This window comes from Schistocerca serialis, chromosome 3 (genome assembly GCF_023864345.2).
Source record: "Schistocerca serialis cubense isolate TAMUIC-IGC-003099 chromosome 3, iqSchSeri2.2, whole genome shotgun sequence".
Classification (NCBI taxonomy): Eukaryota; Metazoa; Arthropoda; class Insecta; order Orthoptera; family Acrididae; genus Schistocerca; species Schistocerca serialis.
In genome coordinates this window covers 841,172,086-841,190,137 of record NC_064640.1, presented here as the reverse complement: position 1 = coordinate 841,190,137, position 18,052 = coordinate 841,172,086, and the positions used below count along the sequence as shown (strand labels likewise).

Sequence of the window (18,052 nt, the reverse complement as noted above, 5' to 3'; positions counted from 1 at the left end):
GAAAATTTACAGACGGCATTTTGTGCGATCCAGCAAGAGGCATACCAAGACTGCTTCCAGAAGTGGAAACAGCACTGGGAGCAGTGTATATCAATTGTGGAGCAGAGTATTTCGAAGGAGACCATGCACAATAAGTAAAATGTAAGCATAGAAAAATTTTGTGGGTAATGTTCCAGAATTTTCTGAACAGACTTCATATTTACTACTGCTGCTGTTATGGAGAAAGAGTCTGTCATGTTTCATCACATTTTCAAGTAAACACTTAAACAACCATCAATTAACCAGTTATTAAACTTTTGAGTATTTGTGTATCATCTGAAGCCTGTTTCTGCTCACAATAGCTATGACTTGCTGGAATTTGTTTATTGAGTAAGAGACCTTTTCCTTAAAATTACTAAAAAATGAACCAATGGCACTCCAAATAGTCTAAACAATCAATATGGCAATGACATCATTCAAGGCCATCACTTGTCCTACACAAAATACTTTTAATTAGACACCACTCATGGTACACTACCTTGAAATAACTTAGTGAACAAAAAATTATTTTTATTGCAGGCTTCATGGCTAAACTGATAACCAATTACTCAATATGTCCTTGGATTCAGAAGTGACAAATGTCTTGGATATTATTGTTCATGGCAGCTACCAGTAAATATCTCCCTAATGACTAGAATAGCATGCTTCGTAACTCAAAACAATGAACTATTAACCAATATGGGAAATTGATACAACAAAAGAGAAGAACATTAAATTAGTGGTGGTGGTTAGAGTTTAACGTCCCGTCGACAACGAGGTCATTTAGAGACGGAGCGCAAGCTCGGGTTAGGGAAGGATTGGGAAGGAAATCAGCCGTGCCCTTTCAAAGGAACCATCCCGGCATTTGCCTGAAACGATTTAGGGAAATCACGGAAAACCTAAATCAGGATGGCTGGAGACGGGACTGAACCGTCGTCCTCCCGAATGTGAGTCCAGTGCATTAAATTAGTGATGAAATCTTCACACTTCAGTTACATGCAAGATGTAAGATAATGATCAATGGAATGTTCTTTAAGAAAATCTGTACGTAAGTTACACAAAACAACTTGTAACAGCAAACACAGACACCAAGGGATCAAACTTTATGTAGATTTTGAGTTACATGAAGAAGAGAAAGGGCTTAAATTACTAAGAGTGAGGAGGATAATAGTAAAAATAAGTGTGAATTGAAAGAGGCAGATGGGTCATTCCATTTTAAATCAACACTATTTTGGGAGATTTTCAGAACTGATGTCTCAGATTTTCATGTATGCAGCAATATATGAAAAAATACCAAATTTCAGTTATACAGCACAAATATTTTTGAAGTTATTAATTTTTAAAGATTTAAATTTTTTTTTATAAAAATTCATATTTTTGCACCCTTAGATGTCCATATGCTGGCAACCAGTGATGATATAAACCTGGGAGTGGTCTCATTTTAAAGCTGTTGAATGGGGCTTTAATATGATACGCCACAAGATAGGGGTTACAATTTTTAAAAAATTGAAAACTTTAAAATTAAATTTTAAAATTTAAATTTATCAAAAAGTGGAAATTTTAAAAATTTCAAAAAATTTTCAAATATAGTTTATAATGTCTTAATACATATATCAAAATTCTATCATGGGATCTCAAAGGGATCATAAGATAATGGGCTTCAGGAATACACGTTTTGTAAATAATGTATCGAATTAGTAAAATTTTATTTTTGAATTACTAATTTTGTTATGCAGTGTGCAGGACACTACTAAATTAATAAAATGCAATGATTACTTTATTGTGTACCATGTTTGGAAACCTCTTTTTAAAAGAGAACTGAAGCTGATTGGCCTACAAATAGAGGGAAATCCTTTTTACTCAGATAAAAAGGGGATTTCCCTCAGGGGAAATCCCCTTTCACAAGGTGGAAGTTGATTGGTCAAGCAGACACGACCATTCATTTACAGCCAGTGTAGCATCAGAGTTGCTTGTATGAAGTTCATTTGATGTTTCCTGTGATATTGTATGTTTACAACACAACCAATTTCTTGGCCACTGCACTTTTCCTTGTTAATTTCTCACTGTTTTTCCTTTGCTGGATGGACACCACTGACAAGATAGTAAAAATCGGTTGTTTTAATCCTTTTAATATGCCTAATCACTCTCATGCAAGAAAAGGTTTGATACTTGTTACTTCATGGATGTGTGACTTGATTCCAGGAACACCTGAGTTATCCAGGGTCTGTGACAGTTGTAGGAAGCAGCTGACAAAGTTGAGAAATGAAAAACATAGAGAAATTTCCACTTGAACTAGCAACATACATGAAGGAGGTCAGTCTGATACTAAAATTGAAGAAGCTGTTGATATGCCATTTTCTAATGAATGTGAAGCTCTGAGTTCTCTTAACAGCTCTCTTTTAGAGATGGGAGAATCGCCTGTAAACAAAAAGAGGATGCAATCCAAAATTTACTCTATTGAGAAGGCCGACAGAATCAATGTGGCTGTCAAGAGAAAACTGTTAGTGAATGCATCTAGCAACGATGAGAATGATGATTCACAAGACGAGTTCTTAGCACATGTAAAGAATGTGTACAACAGCTTCACTAGTAAGAAAAAGAAGCTTCAACTGCTGACTCTTATGCCCGACAGCTGGAGTATGAGGAAAGTAATGCAGGAATTTTCGGCCTCTAACTACTTAGTTTGACAAGCCAAGATGTTGAAGAAAAAGGGTGCCTTGTCTTGTGCTGGTCTGAAACCAGGAAAAAGTCTGTCAAATCATACCATTCATATTGTTAAAGGCTTTTTACAAGTGATGAAATGAGCAGAGTGATGCCAGGGATGAAGGACTTTATATTAGTGAAAGATGGCAGCACAGGTGGTAAATAACATGTTTCAAAAAGGTTGATGCTTAATAATTTAAAAGAAGTGTATATAGTTTTCAAAGAAAAATTCCCAGCTGTAAAAGTGGAATTTTCTAAGTTTGCAGAACTTAGGCCTAAAAATTGTGTGCTAGCAGGCCAGAGTCGAACACAGTCTGTCTGTGAACCACTCATCAGAATGTGAAGCTTATGTTTGAAAACGCAAGAATGAGTTCAATGACAGATGGCAAAATTAAAACATACAAGGGCTGCCTGCAAATGATGGTTTGCAGCCCACCATCAACAGACTGCTTCTTTTCAAATTGTGTTTCATGTCCAGGTACTAAAAGGATTAGAGAACTTTTGGAAAAACCATATGAAGACAATGCAATTGAGACTGTCACATACAGACAGTGGATCTCTGTGGATAGATGTAACTTGGAAATAATTCAAAAACCTAAGTGAATTTGTTGATGTATTTTGTGAAAAGCTTCCTGTCTTACTTCGTCATAACTTCACAGCAAAGGAACAAAGTGCATTTCTGAGACATACCAAGGAAAATCTTCTGGAATGTGAAGTGGCTGTCATTTGTGACTTTTCTGAGATTTATTCAATCATTATGCAAGATGAGGCACAATCATGTCATTGGTCAAACAGTCAGGCAACCACCCTCCCTTTTGTGGTGTATTTTAAAGAGAAAGAAGTCAAACATTTAAATTTTGTAATAATATCAGACTGCCTCAACCACAACACTACAGCCGTCTACCTGTTCCAGACAAAGTTGATGGAATATCTGAAATGTAAGTTTCAAAGACCTCCCAAAAAAATTCTTCTATTTTTCTGACAGCTCTACGGCCGAATACAAAAATATAAAATCTTTATTAACTTGCATAATCACAAGCAAGATTTTGGAGTTGAGGCTGAATGGCATTTTTGAGCAACAGCACATGGCAAAGGACCACGCGATGGGCTGGGAGCCACAGTAAAAAGACTAGCAGCCAGAGCAAGCCTACAAAGACTGTATAAGGACCAATTTACAGATGCAAGGCAACTGTTTGAATGGTCACATCAGAACATATCTAACATAGACTTTGTATTTGTGACCCTTGAAGAATACATTAAAACTGAAGAACAACTGGCCAACCGGTACAATATCGCACCCAGACACTTCATGCCCTCGTACCTCTCAAATGTGGAACCAAAGTAAATGTGAAATTATTTTCTTCTGCAGTTGTTTCAAGCATATTTCCTGTTGTAAAGGACATACAGCAGATATTATTTGCAGATATTAGTGGGTATGTAAAATCAGTCTATGGTGACACTTGGTGGTTGAGTTATGTTCTGGATAAAGATGAAGACTGCAGTAAAGTGCAAGTTACATTCCTACATCCTTTAGGTCAATCACCCTGATTTATATATCCCATACCACCCGATACACTGTGGATCCCTTTTGCAGATGTGATATGCAAAGTGAATCCCGTCACACAGACTGGCTGAACATACAATTTACCAGACAGTGAAGTGAACAAATGTGTAGGTATCTTCCAACAATTGAAGTCTCAATGAATTAATTTGTTAACCCTTAACTTTACTCATAATATTGGATTTTTAATGTTACACTTATGTGTCTATGTGACCTTACTCCATTAAAAAAAAAAAAAATGTAAAAGTAATAGCTACTGCTTGTTTCATTGTGATGTGTAGCTTGCTTCATTCAATGAACTATTAAAAATTTTCTGAAATGATGCTAATTCTGGTATTTTTCACAAAACGTGTATTTCTGAAGTCCTGTATCTCCTGATCCCATTGAGATCCCATGATAGAATTTTGATATATGTATTAAAACACTACAAACTACATGTGAAAATTTTTTGGAATTTTCAAAATTGCCACTTTTTGAGAAATTTAGAATTTTTAAATTTTCATTTTTTAATTGTAACCCCTATCTTGTGGCGTATCATATTAAAGCCTCATTCAACAGTTTTAAAATGAGACCACTCCCAGATTTATATCATCACTAGTTGCCAGCCTATAGGCATCCAAAGGTGCCAAAATATGAAATTTCTTCATAAAAATTTAAATCTTAAAAAATTAATAACTTCAAAAATAATTGTGCTTCATAACTGAAATCCGGTATTTTTCCACAAATACCAAAAATCACGGAAATCTGAGACATCAAGTCTGAATCAGGGTGTTGATTTGACATGGAATGACCCAGATGACTCATCTTACCAATATAAGATATTACTGGCAAATGGCCAATAGCTTTTCAATGTACCACTGCCTTAAAAACGAAGAAGACATTTAGAGTCCACAGTGTCATCAGTCTAACCTCTCTAGCAGAAAAGATGGCACTGACATTTAAACTGACAGCTACAACAAAATTGAGTCATAACACGAGAATATCAATTTTCTCTCGGAGCAAAAACAGATTGTGTAACTGTAATGATGACAATTCTCTCTGAAAGAGTACTAATAGGAAAGAATTCTGCATTTACTTCATGGGCAGAACGCTCATCCTTTACGCAGTATCTCACATAAAAGCGAGTATGTGATTCGAATGTAAGGGAGACAGAGCCACACACCCACCTAAATTGTATGGAGGGTGGCTGGAAACAGAAGTCTGCAAAGGGAGAATCATAAAGACTATTAAATACACTAATAGCCTATCACTACTGGGGAGAAATAATATCTTACAGGATTGAATGAAACAGGCAAGAACTATGGCATAGACGTAAATTTTGACACGTATAAAGAAATTAGTGTGAAATACCACTACAAATCTTGGTTTGAAAACTGGGCAGTAGTATAAGAATTTCAAATATTCGAAGTGTCTGGTTGCAAAATATGATTACCATCCAGGAAATTAGACTGCAGTTTAACACTACAAAGCCTTCACTTATAAAGAAGAGGAGTAGAGTAGTCAGGGATGGTACTTACAGAAGCAGTTTAGCAGGTGTTACGTTGGAGAATTTCGGAACTTAGAACTAGAGGGAAAATGAGAAAGGATAAACCTTTCTGTAAAGTTTTGAGATGTATTGCTAGAGTGTGAACTAAACTGGAAGACAAAAGTACATGAGCAGTTAATCAGAAGTTACATCAAACTGGGACATTTCAAGATTTTGATTTTACCTTCTCAATTTCTACCAACTTCCTAAAAATTCAGGATTAAAATCTAATGTACAGTCACACTGTGTGTTCCATCGCATTGCCATGTCCTGTGACTATCTGACAGGTACAATAGTCCAATCTAAAAAAACATGACATACAAAACTGCCTGTAAACAATGGTGAAATGTTTCCTAATTGAAATTACGTATCATTCTGTGCAAAGAATTAGTATTTTCCTCAATCACTTTTCAAAGCATTGAGCAAAATGTTTTATAAGTCTTTTGTGTGCAAGCAAAGCAAAGCAAAATCTTTTGTCAACTATAGGTTTTATGAGCAGAACTGAATAAGATACGGTAATTGCTGTATGATACAGAAGTAGTTTTTTTAAACTACTGCTGCTCTCTACAAACATATTTGTGCAGTTTAAGTTCTCCCCTTCTGCTTCGGCTTCATATAGTTCAGGAAACTATAGTATCTGCTCAACAAGCATGTAAACTTTAAAATAATAGTTTACTTAAATATATAAAAAAAACAGACGCTTCCAGTAACGGTCCCACAAGACTCAATTCTAGGCCCACTGTTGTTTCCCATTCATGCACATGACCTTCTATTTAATATACAAAAAGCAGAATTTCTGCTCTTTGCAGATGATACTAGTACTGTAATCAAGGATTACAAAAGTTGATACCACCTATCGGATTTGACCTGTGACATCATGAAGGTGGCAGCCAAAACACACACACCCATGAACAAACATCAGTAACATGTGAAACATTGCAATAGAATGAAACTAACGGAACAACTGCACAAGTATGGGGTTTTGGCAGGGACAAACTAAATAAAAAACAATAACAATTGTGACACTATCAAAAAAAAGTAACCAAAAAATTATGCACATGAATTCCTCAACAACCAATTCAACCAAAAAACGCAAAAAACAGACATTTGATATTGGACATTTTGCTTGACCTAGATTCAGCTCGAACAAGATAGTGAAACCTGGAACCCAGACAACCTGAAAATCTGGTACAGCAAATTTTGTTTGGCCTATATAGCTCACACAAGGCCCATGATACACACAACCCAGAACTAGAAGAAGTAAATATTATCAAAACCTAACAAGACCAAAATAACTACAACATACCCCATGACACACGACTAAAAACTACTAAATATGAACTTACACTACCAAGGCAAACCACAAAATCATAAAAATCTACTCCAACAGAAATTTTGATACGCCCATCTCAAAGAAAATTACAAACATAAAGAAACAGACTACACTTCTTGCAATAAAAGACCAAAAATAGACATGCTTACTAACCAAAGTCAGCTGACAAACAATTCTAGACTGGTATGTGCACACACACACCAAAAGAACAAAATAGTCATTCCTGAAACACTGAAAACACCACAACATACACTCATCCTTGTTTCAGGAAAGACACACTTTGCCCAGTTTAATAAATCCTGCACACTGATGGCACCTTGCACACTCCACCACAAAGCCAGATAACTGTCGAAATTTAATTGTAGACCCCATATATTCACCCATAGCACCCACCAATGAATGAGTAGTGAATTTTGTTGTAAACTCTATACCTAGTATCAAGCAAAACACCAAAGGAAAACAACTTTCAAACCATTAATAGCACAACGAACTAACAATTACAAAACAGAAAACAAATCAGTGGCCAGTAACTAATGATATTCAAACAACTCATTGACAAGGCAATGAAAAACTCCCATAACTCCGAGTAAAACAGAAAAACTCTCATAACACCAAGTAACACACAGCACGAAGTTCAATTCCACACTAACATCACTTACAAACAATTTAGACACAAACATTCCACACTGCTTACTCCAACACACCCTCTGCATACACAATCCATTTAAAACACACCATGCCTCAATGACATCACACAACATCACGAGTGAAAGTCAATGAGTGGTATATGGCCTTTCGGTTAACCTCTAATCAATCCAAACATACAAACAGCAACAGAAGAAATGGTAAATAATGATCTTGAAAGTACTGCCAAGTGGTTTTCTGCAAATGGTCTCACTCTAAATATCAAAAAGACAACACATTCAAGATCTGACAGCCACGTCTAACATTTGGCGAGGGAACAACAGCTTGAGTGCCACATTCAAAATTTTTAGGTGTCCACATTGATGGCAATCAACTTAGTTTAGCCACATTTGCACTTTGAATAATTGCAAATCTTGGGGAGAAAGAAATCAGTGAATTGACACATTTTATAAATTTTCATTTAATAATTCATATGGAATAAAGTTCTGCAGTAACCTATTTTAAAGAAATTGTTCATTGAGGAAAACCATACTGTAAGAATAATATGTGGTGCTCACCCACGATCATCTTGCCTACAACTGCTTAAGGAGATTTTTTACTACTGCCTCAAAGTATATTAATTCCCACATGAACTTTGTTGTAAAAATCACCAGCAGCAAAAGGAACAATGATGTAAATAATTACAATATAAGAAGGAAAAATGGCATTCATTACTCCACATTAATGTCATCTTAAGCACAAAAAGGGGGTGCACAATGTCGCCACCAAAATTTTTAATCACTTGCCCAAGGATATAAAATGTCCGACAGAGAGCAAGTTAAATCTGAAAACAAACTGATATTGTTTCTCCCTGATAACTCCTCTTATTTTGTAGAAGAATTTCTATTATTGTGATGTGTGAAAGGTGGTGGGTAGGAATGGCAACTAACATCTGTACATTTAAACAAAAGCTTACAAATGTTTATCATGTAGCTGCAATTACAAAATAATTTGAGATGTGAATGTAAAATGAATCGTTCTACATCATTATGATCAATCTTACAAATTAGTCAGGGAACATGAAACTAACTAAAAAATATGCTTGAGGTACTCTTCATACCTTCAGAGGTCGTGTCTGCCACCACACTGTTCCCCTGTGAAGCTGTTGCAGAATCAGCTCCAGCAAGTATATCAATACATCCATTGATACTCATATCCCTCAAACGTTGTTCTATTTTGTCCTCATCTTCTCCCTGGATATCTCCAGGTGTGGCATCTGCAGCTGCTGCAGCAGCTCCTGAACAATTGAACGATTACAGAGTACTGACTCATACAAAAAATATTTATTTATTTATTTATTGGCCTATGATATGCACATGGTGATGCACAAACATACATTTGATGTTGGACATTATGATAATTTGCTTGCATGAAGTAATAAGCCGAAAGTTTATACAAACATGAGCTTACATGCATGTTTTCTGAGAAGTTATGAACACACAAATTACATACTCAGTTACACATTTGTATTTTAGCGCTGTATTCCTCTCACACATATACACAACAGTACCTGGTCGGATATTCTTTCTACACTTAATCTGCTTAGTAGCAGATGATACAGATGCAAGATTTTTGCACATGCTTGCATTAATGTTTTACTCTTTACAAAATTCTTTGCTGCAATTTGTTTCATATTTCTTTCCGCCCATGTGGAGCAGAAATTCACTTGCACTGTAGAAACAAAGATCAAGTAGGAATGATTTTAATTTTTTATTAAATATAGTCAGGGACTTACTGTTTTTTTTATTTCTGATATCAGGCTATTGTCTATTTTAATGCCTTTGTTGAAGGGAGAGTTTTTAAAGGCAGAGGTGCGCATTTCTTTAACATGGAGTTTCATTTTCTGTCTAGTACCATAGTCATGGGCATTTACATTTTTATTAAATTTTGTAATATTACTTTTTACAAATTTGCATAGTTCTAGTACATACAAGCTGCCAAGGGGTAGGACGAGCAACTTTTGGAAGAGAGGTCTGCAGCTATCAGTTGGCTTTGCCTTATTCATTATTCTTATAGCTCTCTTTTGGGTGAGGAGAATGTTTCGGCTATGTGTAGAGTCTACCCAGAATATAATACCATACAGCATTACACTGTGGAATTGCGCATAGTAGGCTGTGTGAACAATTTCTGGGCTTGTGCAGTATGCGAGTATTCGTAGGGCACAGCACACTTGGTTTAGCTTACTATTAATTTTATTAATGTGTGTTTGACACTTTAGATTATGCTGAATCCATAGGCCTAGAAATCTTGTTTCTGCATTTGGGGATATTTGAGAATTGTTATCAGGCATAATTTTATTTGATCTTAGGTGGAAATTTAGGTAAATGGTTTTCTTTGTGTTAACTATGAGCTTGTTTTTCTCAAACCAATCATCAAGTTCGTCTGTATTTCCATTTATGGCCTCTTGGAGTTCATGTTCATTTTTGCTTGATATGAGGATACTGGCATCATCTGTGAAGAGTGTACTGGTGCTGGCATTGATGTTTGACAGTAGGTCGTTTATGTACACAAGGAAGAGCACTGGTCCAAGTATTGAGCCTTGGGGCACACCTTGTGTAATACTGCAGTAGTCAAGAGTAATATGTTTCGATATGTCCTTAATTGTTAAGTTTTATTGACACTTTTTGATTCCTATTCGTCAGGTATGAGCTGAACCAGTTTAGTGGGGTACCTTTGATGCCATATAACTAAAGTTTGTTCAGAAGAATCTTGTGGTCTATGACATCAAATGCCTTGGACAAATCTAGGAAGATCCCAATTGGGTCATTCCATGTCCATTCAACTAGTTTGAGAAAATGTTCCAGCTGATAGTCTCAGATTTGGCTGAAATTTAGCACACCAATGCTACCAAGTGTGGAACACTCATGTACAAAATTTTAAGTTCCCCTGCCAATTAGTTCCAGAATTATGGCTTGTGAAAGAAGGTGGCGTGTCCCGGAAATTGCAACCCGCATCTGGCAACCTATCTTCAGATCCAACTTCAGGTCTTAATAACTTTGGAACTATTCCACACAGTCCAGTGAAATTTTTACAACCCAGTAACATCCATTTAGAGAACACACTCCATTAAACAAAACACTAACATCATATTTCTGGGGGAAAATAAAAAAAAACAAAATGTGATTAAAAAAATGTAATAAGTTACAAAGGTAAATATTGTAGGTCCTCTCCATGCCAAATAGAATTAGCTCAAAAAGGGTATAAATTTTTTGTGGTAAGCTTAATGTGGCCTAAACACACACAGAACTCATCTTCCCCATATCAGTCACACAAACAGAGTTACATGCACACGAAAATAAAAAAATTTGAAAAATTACCTGAAAAACATGGATTTTCTAAGTGTGGTAGCACAAAAGGGACAAGTGATATCCAAGCCAAATTTCAAACACTGCATAAGTAGACCATAATATAATATGTGGAAAAATTTCAACTTGTTATTGCAAGCCATTTGTGTACAATAAAAGTTGACAGAGATGTATTTGGTTACATTTCTTTTAACACGACTTAGCAAGTAGTAGTGATGATGCAGACAGCTTGTTTCATATAAAGCTGCAGTTATTGTTGGGAACCATTAGGCAACAGAAAGTTAAACAATGTTAGTTTTTAGGGACATAATGAGTCATTGTTAGGCAGGAACAACAAAGGAAACAAGCAACAATTACAGGATACTCATGTTTTTAAGATTCTACTTCAGACTGGTCAGTACTGTTGTGGATAGTCAGTATGGAGGGTCGACAGAAGCGTCCGATCCCACGCGTCGCCTTTGACCCGTGACGTAAGGATGTTGTCGTGTGTGACGTCATGACGGTGCGGAGTTTGGTTTGAGTGTGGCTGTCTCCAGTTCTGTTTTATTTTATTTACTTTTCTGATCTGTTCGTTCTAACTCGTGAGATTTTTTTTAAATTTAAAAATGCTTATTACTTATTTTAATTATCTGTTTCCTCCAATTTCTGTTTTAGTTTATTATATTTATCTTTCTGATCTGTTCGTTCTATCCCGTGAGATTTTTTTTTTTTTAAAAGACAAGAAACACTAATCAGCTACTGAAGCATCTTTATCTTCTTTGGGTTGCTGGGGTTACGACCCCTGGGGAGGTGGGTGGGTATTCATGCATGGCTGTCTTCACTTACACGTTGTAGCTACGCAAGGCGTCTAAATTTGTTTATATTTAGTTTGCCCCCCCCCCCCCCCCACCCACTCAAAACACCCCATTTCCCGCGCTTGTCCCGTTAGTGTCATTAGGCTTCTTGTGGAAAGTGTGTGTGTTTGTTTCTGTTTCCGCCATATTTGTGACGTCATGGGTCAAAGCAGAAGGGCGGGATCGGACGCTTCCGTATTTCCAGTATGGAGGCAGAAGTGTGTACTAGTGGTGCTTTTGTTCAAACAAATTGCAGTATTGGTAGAGCACAAGCATCTGAATGTCATAAAACAACATATGGAACAAAATGTGGCATTCCCTTTGTACTGTATGATCTGGGTGAATCGGACCAAGATTTGTTGCTATGGAGATCCGGGATACACCCTGTGGGCACAAGAAGTACAGTTCCAGGAAACTTTAGTGTTTGTTATCATCATATGAAAGTGTTTCTGGATAAGTATTCTTTCCTACAAAGAAGTTGTTTTGATCCATTTCGGATTCATAAGAAGACAGTGAAGTGTAGCCTCAGAGAAATTGATATAAAATCAGCATTGAAAATGGAGCAGTGCATGGGACTTAATATGAAACCAGGGCAAAAGTTATATTCCAGGTGTGTTACACTGCTAAAAAATGAAGAATATTCTGATAATTTACATGACAGTGACGAAGAGTATCAGCCACCTACACCACACCGGATGAGCAATTAAATACTTCAGTGACTGCTCTTGGTTTGTCTCCCATGAAGACATACAAAGTTGGGAAAAGAGACACGCCCAGCTATGGTAGAAGAAAACTACAAGAAGCTCAAATGGAATTAAAACACAAAATAGCTGACACACTAATGGTGGAAGAGGTAGAACTATGTTTGTGTATGTGACCCCCATCAAAATGCTAAGCTGATGTTTGCTGCTATAAAGGATTCTGGTCTGGATTACAAAGGTGCAATGAAGCTGTTAGTGTGTGACATCAGTTCCTACCAGTGCATGATACACAGGTGTGAAAAGTGTCCTGGTAATGCAAATCTTGCAGAACACATGAATAACAAACTGTGTGGTGAACTCCTTATGGATGACAATGAACTTGTTTCTTATAAACAATGGACACACATGGATCGCACAAGTCTTGAAACAAAGCATAGTACAGTGGAAGATTTTGTTGAAATGTGTTGTCAAAAAATGGACAAACTGACCACACACAGCAACAGCACAATCATCTTATCTCCAGTTTTGTAAGGATAATTTGAAACAAGATGAAATTATAGTAATACTAGCCTTTTTTGAAAATTATGCATTTATAGTTCAAGATGCCAACCAAGGATATCATTGGGACAACAGTCAAGCAACTCTCCAGCCATTTGTGATTTACTATAGAGGTGAATCAGGTGATGTGTCTGTCATGAACCTGTGCATTTTTAGTGACTGTTTAATTCATGATGCCATTGCAGTTCATGCCCACATTCACACTGTCATGGCATATGTTAGTGACTGTTTAATTCATGATGCCATTGCAGTTCATGCCCACATTCACACAGTCATGGCATATGTGAAAAACAAGGCTTGTCAAATACTTTAGTGATGGGGCAGCTAGTCAGTACAAAAACTGTAAACATCTCAAAAATTTATGCATGCATTACCATGATTTTCAGATTCATGCAGAATGAAATTTTTTCGCAACAAGTCATGGTAAAAATATATGTGATGGTATTGGTGCTACCATTAAGTGCATGGCATCACGAGCTAGTCTGCAGCACCCTACAGAAGATCACATTCTAACACCTCTTCAATTATTTACCTGGGTACAGAAAAAAATATCTGGGAAACAATCATTCTATGTTTTGAAAGATGAGGTGAAATCAGTTGAAAAGTTGCTAAAAAGCAGACTAGAACACGTTAAAACTTTTGCAGCCACAAGGAGCCATCATCACTTCTTTCCAGCAGACTTTCACTATGTGCAGATGAGCAGACTGTCTGGTTATAACTATAGGTTCACGCACACCATGTCTCTTCACAGTGTGCCTGACTCAGGATTCAGAAGCGAAAGCAGCAACATACAACCAGGTTGCTATGTTATTGCTGTTTATGATGACAAATGGTACTTAGGATGTGTTGCAGAGTGTTGTGAAGCAGAAGGTGATGTACTTGTGAACTTCATGGCACCAGCAGAACCAGCAAGATCATTTCATTGGCCACATTTGGCAGACAGGTGTTGGATTCCTTTTGAACATATTCTTATGACAGTTCCAGTTCCTACTACAGTGTCAGGAAGACAGTACAATTTGCCACTCAATGTACAGAGAAAAATAGCTAAAGTGGGGGAGAGAACTTCTGTTTGAAGCACAATCGACTGGTTTTTAGCAGTTAAGGTGCAGTAGACATTAATGATAGGTTGTGTTACTCTGTCTATATGTTGTTGCTTAGAGATTAAACAGTTGTGGGAGAGGATAAGAAGAGGCAGAACAGTTTACAATATGTTTTTACAAAATTGTGTTGTGGAACAATGGCCACATCACCAAATACATCTGTCAACTTCCACTGTACACAAATTTCTTGCAATAACATGCCGAAATTTTGAGATATATATCATTATGGTCTACTTATGCAGTGTATGAAATTTGGCTTGGGTACCACTTGTCCCTTTTGTGCTACCACACTTCGAAAATCCATGTTTTTCCGGTAATTTTTCAAATTTTTGTATTTTTGTGTGCATGTAACTCAGTCTTTGTGACTGATATGGGCAAGATGAGTTCTGTGTGTTTAGGCCACATTAAGCTTACCACAAAAAAAATTATACCCTTTTTGAGCAAATTATATTTGGCATAGAGGGCACCTACAATATGTACCTTTAAACGTATTACATTTTTTAAATCACATTTTGTAATTTTTTATTTTCCCTCAGAAATATGTTGTTGGTGTATTGATTCATGTAGTGTGTTCTCTAAATGGATGTTACTGGGTTGTAAAAATTTCACTGGACTGTGTGGAATAGTTCCAAAGTTATTAAGACCTGAAGTTGGGTCTGAGGATAGATTGCCAGATGCGGGTTGCAATTTCCGGGTCAGACCACCCTCTTTCACAAGTCATAATTCTGGAACTAATTGGCAGGGGAAACTAATACTTTGTTCACGAGTGTTCCACACATGGTAGAATTAGTGTACTGAATTTCAGTCAAATCTGAGACTATGAGCTGGAGCCTCTAATTGAACTGACATGGAATGACCAAACTGCTTTTTGTTTTTTGTCTAGAGCATCTAGGCTGGAGTGTAGATACTCATATATGGCAGTTGTCGTGGATTTGTTTTTTCTGAAACCATGCTGGGCATCAGGTAGTATCTGGTTCTTATCAAGAAAATTTATTAGTCTTTGTGATCTAATCTCTCCAAAAGCTTACCAAACACAGGTAACAGCGATATGGGTCTCTAATTTTCTGCGTTGAGTTTTTCACCTTTCTTAAAGATTGGGATGACTTTAGCCACTTTCATGCATTTTGGAAATGTACCTGCCATCAACGATGAGTTGTACACATTTGAGAGTGGGAGAGATATTTTATTTATGCAGTTTTTCACGATAAAATGTGGGATGTCATCGATTCCAGATGAGAATTTATTCTTGAGGTAATTTGCACTTAGTACAATTTCTTCAGGAGTAGTTTCCCTGAAGAATATAGATTCTTCAGGAGTTGTTGTTTTGTTTTGTCTGTTGGGTGTGAGTTTGTTGATGCTTTGTAACAGACTTTTAACAATATTCTCATAGTAATTGTTGAAAACATTTGCAATTTCTTGTGGATTAGTAACTCTGGTGTTGTTGTGGATCAGGATAGTGTTTTCATGTTTATGTGGCTGTTGATTTGTTTCGTTCCTTATGATGTTCCACACTGCCTTGGTTTTGTTGTGCTCTATCATCCTAAACAATCTAGAAAATCTTTAAAGAAGCTTCAAATGCAGAAAAGTGTCATTACCCAGTTTAAAAACTAAATCAAGTCTGCAAAGTCTGTGTTAACCTTCTACACCTTCTTTCATATTTGAAATCTGAAAATGCGTGGCATATAACATTTAAAGAAGGGCCCAAGATTTCTAGTTGCATGACAATGTTGAAATTCTACAATGTTTCAATCAGTGTTGCAAATTTCTTACATGATGGATCTGCCATCCACTAAACAAGCCACTACAGTTAACACAAAAATGGCACTGTCAATACGGACGCAAAAGATTTACGTGTATATATAACTAACTGTCACGTCGAAACGTGTACCAGACAGCAGCAGGAAATCCCAAGTGCATATAAACATTATTTCGAAAGCTTATAGTCACGACGTATGTCGCAGTTACGCATAGCCTTTACTATGTTGATATGTACCTGCTTTCCTCTTCTTCTTTTTTCTTCTCTTCTTTTTCGATGCATCGGGTGCTCCTTCTTCCACCTCTACATCGTCCACATCGTCAGCAAGCTCTTTATCAGATAATTTTTCTTCCAATTTCCCAGTGTCATCCTTTACGGCCGCCATTCTTCTCCAGAAACACTATATACTGTACTGCGCGTATTTATTTCTCAGTTCTACAATAGCTAACAAGTCCAATCAACAAAAATAGCCTCACTTCTAACCGAAATTCCACCTACACTGTATACATTGTGTAGAACCACAGCACAAACACATTGACTCTCGAGTCTCGGCATCAAAGTGTAATATCTTCCATAGCCTTCGACCATAGATACTAGCACTTCCAACGGTACTCACTGGTTCTCACTTGCATTGGGGATAGAGATATGCAAAACCGAAAACTTTGGAGAATCGAGCAATCCATTCTCGGGAACCAAAAAGTAATCGAATGCAAAACCGAGAACCATACAGCATCATACACTTAAAAAAAGGTCCACCTGTGTACTTCCGTGTCTTTAAATGCAGTTAAAAGTGATGCAATTTATCTGCCTCAAGCAGTGCGGCTAAAATCAATTTCCATCGTTTGCTGAAGCCGGGCACATTCAAATTATGGGGCTCGATTTACATTCTTCAGCGTCACCATAAAAATTGTGAAGTCAAAGCCAGTTATATGCAAACACTACTCAAAAACTGACAGTAACACCTGATGTTTGCTGACACAATTTGAAGGAAATATTGGAGGACTTTGGGTCGACGTTGGTTCTAGTTAATACAGATTATATTCAAATCTCATGTCTTTCTGGAAGGAAAATCATTATCGAATGTTCTACAACAATATTATGAGAAATTATTCAGAAGTCGAAATGTCTCCTATTTAGTTAAAGAGCCCTGATACCGTTTCGCCATATGGTTTTGTAGGCCCTAAAACATTTCGACTATAAGCAAGATCGGTTAAACTATTCTCTCAGTAGAGCTGTGAAAGTAACGAAAAAGGTGTACCCGTATGCACTCGTTACTAAAACAACAGTTCTCATTACAAATGTATCGTTACTCGTTACTTTCGTTTCTAGGAAAGTACAAAAAAGGCTCAGTAAAAACTGAATCATAGCAAAAATTATTCAGAGTAGCGAATATTTAAAAGAAGTATATAAAAATTATAGGGGGATGGATGTTTAGCAAAGGGTAAGCTCCACAGATACGCCAAGAAAGCGTACAGCAGGATGAAAAGGGTACCAAAAGCCAGCTACTATAAGCACAAAATTGAAACTTCCTCAAATGTCTCCAACACTGTATAGGAACACATAAACACAAACAGGAGAGAGACAGAAGTACCAGTTCATGTAAATACCGCACTTCCAAAGGAAGGCACACAACTAAATGATTCGTATGACGTACCAGATATTTTCAATCAGAACTACATAAATGTGTTGGACTGGTTGGCCAGAAACCAAAACATCCTAATAGTAAATAACACTGAAGCGGGAACGTGTGGGTATCGCCACTTACGTGTCAGTCGTGCAGTGAGGCGACTTTACTGTGCACAAACGCACTTTGTTCAGGATGTAGGCTATGGTGACGGTGTGGTAACAGGAAATGATAAGTAAACTTGCCGAAAACGCATTTATTTTACCAAATGAGTAAATGAACAAGTGACAAGAATGAAATGAGATCTCAATGTTCAATAACCGGGGATCGTGACAATTGTTTTTGCATATC

At 36.8% G+C, this 18,052-nt stretch overlaps 1 protein-coding gene across 1 annotated transcript in view; it reads right to left on the bottom strand.

The window, feature by feature from the left end:
- Positions 1 to 16,652, bottom strand: part of LOC126470906 (methionine aminopeptidase 2-like) — a 114,842-nt gene extending 98,190 nt beyond the window's left edge. The window contains exons 1-2 of the mRNA XM_050098937.1: positions 16,315 to 16,652; positions 8,885 to 9,061 (exon numbers count right to left, since the gene is read on the bottom strand). Of these exons, the coding sequence (XP_049954894.1) occupies positions 8,885 to 9,061; positions 16,315 to 16,462 (325 nt within the window). The 5' untranslated portion in view covers positions 16,463 to 16,652. The remainder of the gene's footprint in view (positions 1 to 8,884; positions 9,062 to 16,314) is intronic.
- Between the last annotated feature and the right edge of the window lie 1,400 nt (positions 16,653 to 18,052).